At 37.3% G+C, this 12649-nt stretch overlaps 1 protein-coding gene across 4 annotated transcripts in view; it reads left to right on the top strand.

The window, feature by feature from the left end:
- Positions 1 to 12649, top strand: part of LOC145770675 (VWFA and cache domain-containing protein 1-like) — a 53113-nt gene that overhangs the window by 25110 nt on the left and 15354 nt on the right. For 3 of the 4 annotated variants that reach the window (XM_082582367.1, XM_082582368.1, XM_082582370.1), the window contains 10 exons: positions 2575 to 2634; positions 3034 to 3177; positions 3497 to 3546; positions 3995 to 4133; positions 4474 to 4623; positions 5089 to 5203; positions 6514 to 6604; positions 9136 to 9301; positions 9797 to 9942; positions 10553 to 10734. In XM_082582367.1, coding sequence (XP_082438493.1) covers positions 2575 to 2634; positions 3034 to 3177; positions 3497 to 3546; positions 3995 to 4133; positions 4474 to 4623; positions 5089 to 5203; positions 6514 to 6604; positions 9136 to 9301; positions 9797 to 9942; positions 10553 to 10734 — 1243 coding nt within the window. Of the gene's footprint in view, positions 1 to 2574; positions 2635 to 3033; positions 3178 to 3496; positions 3551 to 3994; positions 4134 to 4473; positions 4624 to 5088; positions 5204 to 6513; positions 6605 to 9135; positions 9302 to 9796; positions 9943 to 10552; positions 10735 to 12649 lie in introns of all 4 variants that reach the window. The other variant, XM_082582369.1, reaches the window with a different exon arrangement.

Below are 12649 nucleotides of genomic sequence, written 5' to 3'. Positions count from 1 at the left end.
TTCAATTAACTTACAAAAGCAGCGGTTGAGTTGAGAACCAGCCTTATTGGCGCAACACATGTCTACACTCGAAAAAAAAAAGACTGCCGAGAAACAAGTGTAGGCCTGTTTGTAATTTCTTGTTTTCTTTTTTGTTAAAAGCAAAAACTCACTTAAATTTGAAACAACATGTTAATACGATAGGCTAAGCTTTAAAAAAATAGGATGGCATTTTTTCTGAACATTTTTGGAGTACTAAATCCAAGATGGCGTCCAAAATGGGGTCTAGGGTGTTGCAGGCCCCCCATGATATTTAAATGCTCAACCAAACCAGATTTACTGTTTTTGTGTTAATGAATACTGATCGTAAATTCAAAGTTTGAAAAAATCTTATCGACGTTTACCCCATCCACAGGAGCAGTTTTGCGACCTATTTTGTAAAATAATTTAATGTTTTGCCACTAGAGAACGCTGTCATAAACTTACATCTTTAAACGTAGGCCTACCTTTTAAACATACCCTTTTATACTCTGCGGAATTAAAAGTAAAACGTTTTTGGATAGGACCTTTGGGTCTAAAGATATTAGCACATTAGTACACACTTTTAGCTCTATACTGCCATTAGTAGTGAAAATGTTTTTCTGAATTTTTATGGTAATCACTCAACTGATTCAAACAAAAGTTGGCATAATCCCCTTTTATGGAGTGATGCTTTATTTCTGGCATTATTTATTTTATACTGCTCCCCTGAAGGCGGTAAAGTATATTCTTTATCAAATTAAGTGATTTGATTCACATTAGCATTACACCAAAGTGATTTGATTGCAATATCTTTGCTCACCTTTTTTCCAAATCTCATACTAATATGATGCAACATTATATATTTTCATACCTTAAACAGAATTCAACCCGTGAAGATAATAAAATCACATGCATCTAATCTTCTAAATAAGATAGTGTAGATTCTTTCAGACATCATGTCTTAAGGTATGAGGATGGTTGTGCCTTTTTTTTACACAACTACGCTTGTGTGATCGTCTGAAGCATTTTCTCTTTTGTTTCTTTCTTCACTATTATTACTAAATATGTTTATAACAACATTAGTATCTTCTGTTCCTTTGTCCACATTTTTTGATTGCTTTTTCCTGACACACTTTTTTTCCTTCCATCTGTGAGGCCAGCTGATCAGTTGTGGTGTAGGCTATTGTGCAAATCGGTCAGTCTTCGTACTTAAAAACATCAAGTCTTCTTCAATAGCCTTTTTTCACTTAAGTTTTTTTATTTTTTACCCCCATCTTTTCATTATGTGTGTCTCTGCCAAACTGTGTCTCGGCCAAACTGACCTAGTGGGACCAGTGGCGGATCCAGACTGCAGAGGGGTGATTAAACTAATTAATTAAACCATAGAATCGTAACCTTAGTTAAGGGGCTTAGTTTATTGGTCAGGCATTCTTATGTATATTTTATTCACTATCAAATAAAAAAAAGTAAATTAATCTAATATCATTGCGTATACGTGTACTTTGCCGATGAAACAAAAAGGTTGAGTGTCTCAAATCTCCCACAGATGGAGGAGAGTTGATCATAGCCTCAAAGTGAATTGAGCCTTTGCCTACCTAAACTGTACAAAAGCAAAAGTTGATAGAAATCATCCAATATTAGTCAACTCACAGTGTCACCTATGTGATTGTGTATGAATGTGTAGTTAGATTTATTGTTATGGCGTGGTGGCTTGTTAGATGACCGCTTACTGGTCTTTCGCTGCCATCCAGATTGCCCCATAATGTAAGCAACAGCTGCAACTTACAATGCATTGTTTTTACTTTTCGTTTACTCTGCTTGTTTGTTTTTATGTGGCGCTATTGAAATAAAATAAATTGACTTGACTCGACTTACGAAAGTACCTATGGCTTTCGCTGCTCCACACTGTGTATGAAAGTTCGACTATGACATCACAGAGTAGAAAAACAGTTGAATAAAAAGATTAAATAAGCTTGCTGTATGTTCGTCACAAAGTACTTTTGTATAGTTTTTACTTTAAATAAATGAGGCCAAAATAAAATTTTGGCCATTTTGATACGGGATTTCAGGTCATTAAAGTGCACATAAAAAATGCCACCTTAATTTTTTTTCATCTTTATAGTATCATCTGACAAAACCAAAAAAGTTTTCGGTTTTAACAAACAAAAAAAACGCGAAACTTTATTTCATGACAAATGTGCCCACATTATTATACGCTTATAACACTCAACAATACAGGACACGTAGGCCTACTTCCCGTAGTCAGAGCGTCCGTTTGTCTACTTGCACGCCCAATATCATTTGGCTTAGTTGGGTTATCAGAAATGCTTGTCATTATGCTCAAATTTCTTTTGTTGGGGCAGTTCAGTTGTTTTTATTTCTAACCATCTCAGCGAAAACAAATACACGTAAACAAAGCAAAGGTCGAGAAAATGGTAGAAGAGACAAATAAATTCAAATACATTTATAACACCCAAGTAAGCCCACAACAGTTACAACGCACAAGTTAGATCTGTTATAGCATTTACTTTCCCCAGTAATATTGTATCGCTCTTACAAGCAAGGATGTTGCAGATGGATCAGGGAAAGGCAGCCAACGTGATGATATTTTGGTGGCAGCAAAAGCTCAAGATAGTGAGTTATTACTAATATAGTCAGGAAGATACAAGGGTTGATAGTACACTTTTTGTTTTATCTTTAGTGACATTTTTCGGTAAAGTTTTGAAGATTTTGGATGTTGCAAACATTGTGGCGTTAAATTTTGGGTCAGACTTGAGGTTTTCATTGTAATCGTTATGGAACAATCGATCACATCAAACCTTTAGCGTAGAAATAATTTTAGCACTAACCGTTTTCTCATTCATGATCACAAGACAAGAGTTAAATACTTAAGGAAACCTTAAGATAAAGGAAACTGCAAGAGATTAACAGTCATATCATTATTTCAAAGATTTTACTTCGTTAAAATGTTGAAAAAGTAGTATCCTAATTTTGTTGCATTTTGTAAACCACAAAAAACTTTTTCTTATGCAGTTGATTCTGTTGATCGAGTCATTCTTTTTATGTCTGATGGAGCTCCAGAGGACCCAAGACAAAGCATTTATAACAAGCTTGATTCCCGAAGTCAAAGATTGAATCATTCTGTTTTGATAATGACCTATGGTGTTGGAGATGAAGGTGCCTACAAAAGTTAGCTTAAAGCATTTGTTAAAACGTAATCCAGTGAATCCAGTTAACCACAGAAAATTAATATTTAATATTCAAAATTAAAATCTGTTTATTCCGTTTGGTTTCATTTAAAGACAGACAATAAAAAAATCAACCAATGTGATATGTAGCCTACCTTATAAAAAAAACAACTCATTACTCAAGCCCTATCTTTTTTACCCCTATGCTATATGGAATAACTTTTAAAGCAAAGGTAAGAACATAAGATTCAAGATTGATCATGTTAACTAAGCAAGACCAAACAAACACTTTGTTTTTATTTCAACAGATTTTAGCATCTTGCGCGACATAGCTGTACGCAACCCGGACCCATCCAAGGCATGTAAACTTCCATTTTATTACTTATTTTTATCAGTTTTAGGTTAGGGTTTTGGGTGTAATGTAAAATTGTATTAACTTGGCCTACAAATTTCATGCTTATATTTTGCTAATAATTTTAACTATTTGATGAAATATGGTAAAGTTGAAAAACACGTAATTCTTATGAGACGTTGGTCCTCAAACCAGCTTGTACGGATAGCTAAGAGCTAGGCCGGCACAAACAGTAGCCTACTCAACAAGATAGTGCAGAGCCCAATTACGCAACTCGCTTTTTTGTGTGACTTCATTTTTCGTTTGTGTTTGTCACAAACGTTTTTGCTGTTTTTTTTTATAGCTAAAAGGGGGTGAGGCCTATATACGATTTTGTGATAAATCTGTGTTTAGGATCCCTACAAAAAAAATAGCTCATTTGTCGATTCTGAAACGTATTTTTGTATTAATAAAGAAAGGTGAATTTGTTCACATATCGGATCCACGCAGACTCCGAAACGAAATGAGCTCTTTCTACAAAATATTTTCTAAAGGAGGAGAAAATATAACACAGCCAGTATGGACAGTTCCTTACTTCAATCTGCTAAATTTTGGTTTGTATTTTAAGTCCTACGCTGTATTTATTTAGAGAGGTTAAAAATAAGGGAAACTTAATTTCCCATTTTTTTGCTGTCAGCCTGTCACTGATGTTAAAAACAAGCAAACAAATGGGACTTCTCAGCTAACGCAACCACCCACACAAAAACAGATGAGCGCTGCTCATTTTTTTAAAGCTAAAGACATTTTATTGATAAAAACTATACTGCAAAGTACAATATTAAAGGTACGGTATAATATATTTTGTACTTCTTTTTTTAGCACTTCTTTTCCGACACTTTGTTATTCATACTACCATGAGTTAATACTAATGTTCAATTTATTTCATACTTACAGCTCTTGTAGTTGGCACAAGTCTTCCTGTTTACGTGGATGGGACTTTTATTGGGGTAGCCGGATTGGTTTCCGGAGTAAGAGAATTATTTCTGGACCCGGCCTTTCTGAAATTAAGCCCAAAATCCTATGCATTTATGATGGATGCGACAGGTAATATTTTTTTCTCAAACAGAAAGATTTTTTTGCTGCATACTAAAAGAGAAGTCAAATTGTGATAAATGGGACTCCGATGAATAAAGTCACTGTAGCCTGCTACTTTGCGAGACGCTACATGAAACACTGCAAATACAATTACTATGACAAGTGGCTTCCTCCTGCCTCATCCTGAAAGTAACATCTGTACCTACGCAGATGCGAAACGAAACTTGCCAACAAAGAACGGCACTGATTCAGGGGGCAATGGACACATTCATGCGTCCCACCATGCTACAACTCAACATAGAAGGCGACATGAAAAAGCCAACACAGCCTACTAGTCGACAACAAACTTTCAGCATGGCATAAATTTATCAATAGGCCAGGAATCAATAAAGGGTCAAATTGTACATTGAGGTGTTTTGTAGAAAACATTCTAGAATGAATCACTAACGAATGTCAGCCATGTTTTATTTGTAGGTCTCGTTATCACACATCCTTTGTTTCCCCATACCAAACCTGTCGCTTCTTTTGTGCTTGCAACTGCTTTTGAACAAGATCCAGACTTTATTCCAGTTTTTGAATCAATGAAACGGTAATAAATTACTAAGCACTTTTCAAAAAATCAAAGTTGTTTATTATACGTTTTTGTTTGTGTGTATATTTTATGCATAGGGATTACACAGGCCTTGCCAAGGTGCCAACAGGCTGCCGGTGGAATTTCGATTTCAAACTCTAAGGTAAATTTACTTTATTTCCCTTTAAAATGATAGTTTTGAGAATCCAAATTACCAAAGTGTGATCACTGAATCTCAAATCATTGAAAAGCTCCAGATTAAAAATAACAAACCTTTCCCTATAACCAGTGTTGCCAGACCCTTTTTGGATTTCCAACACAAATGCCAGAATCTCGTCCAATACGTGTATGGCAACAATAGCACAAAAGTTGCTCAAAATGGTACAAAGTATGCACAAAAACTGTATTTATTAAGTACTACTCAAACTGTCAACTTATACTATCAATTGTGGCTACTAAGCTACTACTACTACTAACAGATCGGCCTCCGGGAGCAGCTGACTAGACGACCAAATGGTCTTTCGCTGCTCCTGGTTAATCAGATTGAATTTGTTAACACTGAGCATACTTATGCGTTCCTCTATGTTCATGAACTGCTTGTTATTGTGATGTAAGCTTTGTTATTGTTGTTGTTTGTTTATCTTTATCCTGCATTGCGGGAAAGCGGACTTGAGCGCTATGCATCGGGTACGCCTTCCGACATACACCTGACCCACGCTGCAGCCGACGGCAATGTCTGTTTCCGGTTGTCTACTTTACTTATGACTTAAATTTGGTACTACCCATTACTCGAAATCGATCACTAGGTAGAGGCAATTGTCGTTAAGTTTCTTGCCCAGAGAAACAACAGCAAGTGCGGGTGGCTGGAGTCGAACATGCAGGCTCTCGACTGCGAGCCCAACGCGCTAACCACTCGGCCACGGCTGCCGATTGTGTATCGTACTATTATAGAATCTGATTGGCAAATAAAGTTATTTCTCTCTCTCTATTTCCCTCTCCAGTCAGATTTAAAGCTGCACGTTGAAACACCATGTGTATAAATGTCGCCATGATTTTATGTTAATTTGATAAAATACTTAATCTTTTGTGTAATTCGATTTTATTTCATTCCATGATATTAACTGATTTCGAATTAAGATTTTAAAGTTACAATGATTTTGAATAATTGAAATGATATAGGCTACAGTATAGACTGCTTCTTGCTGCCTGTGAGATTTTTACTTTATAACTTTGATTCCAATTAATCGTGTGTTATTTTTTAGTTTTAGTTTGCTAGATGAATCAATATGTGATAAAAATCTGCATTTCAATTCTTGTGCTGTTTGCAGTGGTGAGAGTGGAACCTTAACATTCATGGCAACAAGGACTGATGAAAACTTTGCAAAAACGCGTGTCTTGTCAACATATGTATGGAAACAGGTATTCAGTAGGCTACAGTATTATAGGCTACGATATGAAGAACAGGTAGGCCTACACATAGGCTACTCGACAACACGACAAGTCTGCAAGCTGGGATAGCTTAATTCAATGCTTTGCTTAGTAGTAGTACTGTTAAATCCAGGGGCGGCTCGCTAGTGTGTGCTGCGGTGCTGCAGCACTCCCATAAAAGTTTTCACAAAAAGTTTCTCAAATATCTTAGCGTTTATTCTGCCCAAAATGTATTTTATGTTCTCTGTTTACAGAATTGCTGACTGTTATAAGTGTAAATTATACTTGGAAACTCTGCGTGCTAGGAAATGTGTGCTGTTTTGAAACAGCACATGAGCATAACGTCGTAGAGGCATCAAACGTGACCTCGTAGAGCCGCGTGTCTTCTTGAATTGTCTGCACAAACGAATTGCAAAGCGATGTGCTGTCTTCTGGACAGCACATCGGGCAGAACGAGAAAAAAAGGAAAATAGCACAGAGTGAAAAGTTGATGCACTGTGTCTGGCTTCGTGGTGACATCAAAAGTAGTTTACGACGCAATAGCGACACCAGTGTGAATCAACCTTTACACTGTGAAATTAGGCATTGTTAAATATTACGCAATAAACCAATTAGTAGTTTACATTTTCGCTGATTAGTATTAGGGTAGTTTTAGTTAACAAAGAACGCAAATACGGAGGCACTAGAAAAAAAAGGTAAAGGTGAGTCCCATACTTGATCCAAGCATCGGGGGATGAGAAGATAAGGTTCTCATTATACTAAGCCATCGGCACTAACGAGAGTAGGGTGGCCAGTTCCTTTCTCTCGGCCGCCTTTACTTCAGCAGCTACGCCCACCCAATTTATTACACCCTGGGTAGAGGTGAGCGGTGTTTGTCAACAACCAGCATAAGCCGAGAGTCGAACCAGGATTGCATGATTGGAAAGCGAGCGCCTTACCCGCTGCGCCATCCCACCGCCATCCCTGCGCCATCCCACCGTTTTACTTTTACACTAGAAAAACTGATACTTTTTAGGATAGGTCTACTGTACTTCCCATCCGTGGAAAAAACTACTTAAAATTTAATGTCATGCAACAAGCAACGTATCTACATCCAAAATGTAAAGTGACATAGGCCACGGGAGAATTTTTTGTCGAGTAGGTAATAAAAAAAAACAAGCATTTTCTCTTTTATCATTAAGAACGTGTTATTCCCATATGTTTGTTGATCGTCCCCTTCAAAATATTACACATTTGCAAAACCTATAAGCTAAGTTTTACCTTAAACTTGTATCACAATTTAGAGCTAAAATATGCTCAGAATGCACCACATCAAATGTAATTTTCTGAAGGAGACCCCCCCCCCCGCTGTTGTAGGCTATTTGCCTTTGGCAGACACGCAGTCGGGCGAAGCCCGGCCGCAGCACCTCCATTTCTGGGACTCACCAGCCGCCACTGGTTAAATCATGGCACAATTGAAAGGGTGCCGGTTCGACACCGCTCAAGAGCATGCGGCTGTGTCTTTGGCAGAACACTTAAAGGCATGCCTGAAGGTAGACACAAAGATTGGCTTCCTTGCCTTCCCGTCCACTTAATTTAAATCTTCAACAACGGCTGTAAGCCTGGATACGACAATGGCACAATCAAGGTGGGTTTCAAGACCTTAAGCTGTCATCTAACCCCTCATGACAACGAATGTAATTACACACTCATATAAACACGGGTGTGCATGGCAGGGACACTGACTGAAAAGGGTTAGCAAGTAACATTGACACTCACAGCAAACATTGAGTCTTTTTGTACCGTAATAGTTCCGAGCTAATTGATGACAATCAAGTATTCCATTTCAGCTTTTTTCTAACTATCATTGCAAAAACAACACATACCAAACAAAGCAGAGGTCTATAAAAAGGTAGAAGTGACAAAATTAGCAAGTATGCGAGCAAACTAATAAAATTATAATTTAGGATAAATTTAGCAGTGGCTTTTGTGTCAAAAAGAGTGTTCGTTGATTTGTAAGTTTAATATGGGGAAAAAAAATTGAGAAACTTTGCATTAAATTAATTACCATGTACCTTTTAATCAAAGCGTAGTCTGTCCTGCTGTAACGTTCCTCTTTACTAAATGGTCACCATATTATTACCTGAATTTAATACTAAATTTTTCCATAATACAAACAAATTTATTTTCACGCGAGTCAGTTCAAAGAAAATTCTATTTGAATAAGTTTGCTTTCAGCTTAAATGAAGATGATCTAGCTGCTAGCATATCGAAGTCGATTTGAGCCGTTTATGATTGAACTGACTCCATTATATTCGTTTGTATTACAAGACATGTAACCGAGTCGTTCATATCAAGCATTGTAGGTTTGACACTTGTCAGAAAATATATATTTTTTTTAATTAAACTGTCTCATTTTCGAATTTATATTTTACAAGTCTCTGCTTTCACTTGATGTTAATAATGTTACTTGCTTCTTGGAAAGTTTCCGGTACCGTACTGGAGAAGAAACTTCCAGCAAATTATTTTTTGTTTCCATGCAGATACCACATGGAAACTATTCTTTGTGTGCTGTATTTCCTGCAAACAGTTCGCGACTTTCCTTGGCCACTGACGTTTCCTACAAGCCAGGTTCGATGCTGTACCACCGCATGGATCTCGTCCCCCCTTCAGCTCCCTGCAACTATTTTGGGAGTTTGTCATCCTTAAGTATGTAAACTGGTCTACTATAACCCAGACAGCAAAAAAAATCCTAAATTTTTACATTGATTCAACGTCTGCAGGCTTTAAATCAATGTAAAAATGGCGGAATGTTCTGTCTAGAAGGTTACATCTCTCGCCCTTTGCGGTGAAACGTCCGACGACGTTGCAACAATGTAAAAAGGCAACTTTCGCTGGTTGGGAATGCTGTTTCAGTCTTAACTCGGTATTTTTAACTTTTTCCGATTTGTACGTTACGTATCTTAGCCATTTCAACGTCACGTTCTTCACTTTTCTTCTTACTGACTAATTATATTTATCCTCTGATGACGTAGTTCCATTGTGATAACATACTTCCATTCTGATGACGCAGTTCTACACTTTTCAAAATTCTGTGAGTCTCAAATAACATCTTAAGAGTTTCATTTATAAAAATAAACTGAAAATCATTTTTTTTAAAGAAAACTTTTATGTTCATGTGTTGTATATTATTTTTCTTTTCAGATCAAAGTGCAGTATTCCTTGCTTCACGTGCATATGTGCAGTCACTGGTTCAAACTACCCACAACTTCACAGCGAAAGATGTTACGGGAATCATTGACTTTATAGAAACTGCCGGAAACAGCACTTTTTTGACCTCCTTGTTCAAAGTAATAGAGGACATTGATTGATTGAATCTTTATCCTCGAACTGGAAAAGCTTCTTTAAAAGCTTAATCCTGGCAATTTCGCATAGGCTACTTGTAGAGGCTTTGAGCCACTGACACAGTCCCTGTCACCGGGATGCAACTTTACAAAAGGTACCATTAAAAAATCCCCTTCGAAGTTTGTTTGGTAATTGAAGAAGAAAAAAGAGCAATAGCACTGGTGGGAACCAAACCCACATCGATGAAATGGCTATCTGCATCACCGCCCTAACCCTCTGCGCCAAATCAGGCAGCGGCAAACCGATGAGTTAATTTCGGTATTATATGCCTTTTTCTTTTGTTGCTCAAAGGGGATTTTTTAATGGTACCTTTTGTAAAGTTGCCACCGGGATTGGCATAGTGATGTTTCCGCTTGCTGTTGAGACCACCGGTTCGACACCGCTCAAGAGCATGTGGCTGTGGACACATAAAGACTCGCCATCGATTGCAGAGTGGCGCACCTTCGACCATAGCCCTTGATTATGAACAGTACGCTGCTCTATAGAAAGCATGCTAGTGACGTTTATTTAAACTCTAGAAATGTATTGTATTATTTAGTCCTGCAATTGCTTCAGGACTATGTTCTCGATGAAATCTTTATCACCGACAAAGCTCAATCTCTCTGGACATCATCCGTTAATGTCACTGATTTTAACCGCAACTTTTTGTGCCGATACATCGCAACAGATGGAGGTGTTTTCCGCATTTTTCCTGCTATCCGAATCTTTGAAAAATACGATCCCACGACACGGATTTGGTAACTACAAAAAGTCATCATTTTTTGTCTGGACTCCTTTGATCATTATTTTTTAGGCTTTCGTTAAATACATGGATTTGAACGTTCAATTTTGGGATTTTATTCTGTATTTTTTCAAGGCTTCGCTTAAGCTGAAAGAAAATCATTGCTGTGCAGCATAAACGATGCTGTAAAACTTACTTAAGCTTATGCAAATTCACTTCTACATAACCCAACATCTTAGTAGGCTATATGGTTTTATATTTGGAAGTAGCTACGTCTACGGCGCCATAGATACAACCGTTCCATGCTTTTTTTAATCTTTACGGCACATTTACTGCGCATGCGCTGATTGCGGTGCTTGCCTGAAACCATAGTACGGTGACACTGTCACGTCACACGCAGCAGTGAAGGCTGGCGCAGCAGTTTGATTGACAGTCTAAAAGGCTCAAAGCACTAGGTTGATAGCTTGTTTGTAGTGCAATCAGAGGTTTTTGATTGGTTGTGTGTTATTTATCTAAATGAAAAATAACTGAGGTAGTTTGACAGCGTAGTGAAGGCAGATGTTATTTTTGATTGATTTTGCTCAGCAAAAGTGTGTTATTTATTTAAAAAAAAAGAATAGGCCCTAAGGTAGTTTAGTAGCGTTTTTTCAATTAAGTGTCAAAATTTTATTGAACTGAAAGAAAGGCAGCGCAGCAGTATCAACCTTCGACATTTTAGCATATTTTTACTTCGGCAAAATCATTGTCTACCTAAAGTTACGGATTGTGAAATGGCGGTCGGTAATTGCCGAAGTAAAATCACGAGACATAATAACTGTTTTTTGGAAAAATAATATTCACCGCTCAGTAAGCAAATAGAGCTGTTTCAAGCGATTAAAATAGTGTGACGTTTTCGGCACAAAAATCGAAAAAGCAAATGTTAAGAACGTCAAAGCAGCAATATTTATATATTGCGGCCAAGACCATTACCGTATGCATCAATTCTTTTATTATTTTTCGATTTAATACCAGGGGCGGATCTACCGGGTGGGTCTGATTGGTACAGGCCCACCCAGATTGACAGTGGACCCACCCAAAATCAGATTTATGAAAAAAAGACATATTAATGTTTACCACAAGAACAACCAAGTGGCACTGAATTGTCTGTGGCATCACTATTTCACAGCATGATACCACTTTAACATTTGTCTCACTATACCACTTTAATTTTTGTATGCTGACCCGCCGTGGCGTTATTGGTGAAGGCCCACCAAGATATTTCCTAGGTCTACCCATAAATTACGTTCTGAATCCGCCACTGTTTAATACTACAGTAAAAACATCGCTCGAAACAGCTCTATCTGATTACTGATTTTACTGCGGCATTTTCCGGCGCTCGGCCTACTACAACACGGCCAAATATGTTGCTATTCGGGAAAATTTCTAAGAGTCTTTATTGTAACAATTATAGCCATGACCAAGTTGTCATTTTCCCACTTGCAAAAGTATGTAAAATAAGCAATATTTGCATCTAGACATATTTTTGGCTTGTTTTTCCGGAGATTAGATCTGTATGTTAAGCAAAATTTATGCAATAATGATGTAGGCTAAGACTTTTCAACTGCATCCTGGAGGTAATCAGTAATCTCATCATACAGTCGTTAGGTTTTTTTGTATAGCAGGATCTTTCGCCTATAGGCATATTTTACTTGCAAAATTAAACTTGGCGAAAAACGAAACGAACTAAAATTAAAATTGGCACATCTAATGGACAGCTTATAACTAGGGCGATTTTTTGTCACTAAAGTTACTTTTTTTTTGGTTGTATTAATTAACAAAAGAAATGTAGAACCAAAATTTCATTGTTGTGAGGTCAATATTAAAAATGTATGATCATCCACCGGAAGAAGACTGGAATCAGTGCTCTCTGTACAAAAAATGATACCATGAAA

This window comes from Aplidium turbinatum, chromosome 5 (assembly GCF_918807975.1).
Source record: "Aplidium turbinatum chromosome 5, kaAplTurb1.1, whole genome shotgun sequence".
Taxonomy (NCBI): Eukaryota; Metazoa; Chordata; class Ascidiacea; order Aplousobranchia; family Polyclinidae; genus Aplidium; species Aplidium turbinatum.
Note: the sequence above shows the minus strand (reverse complement) of the source record. Positions and strands in the feature narration are given on the sequence as shown.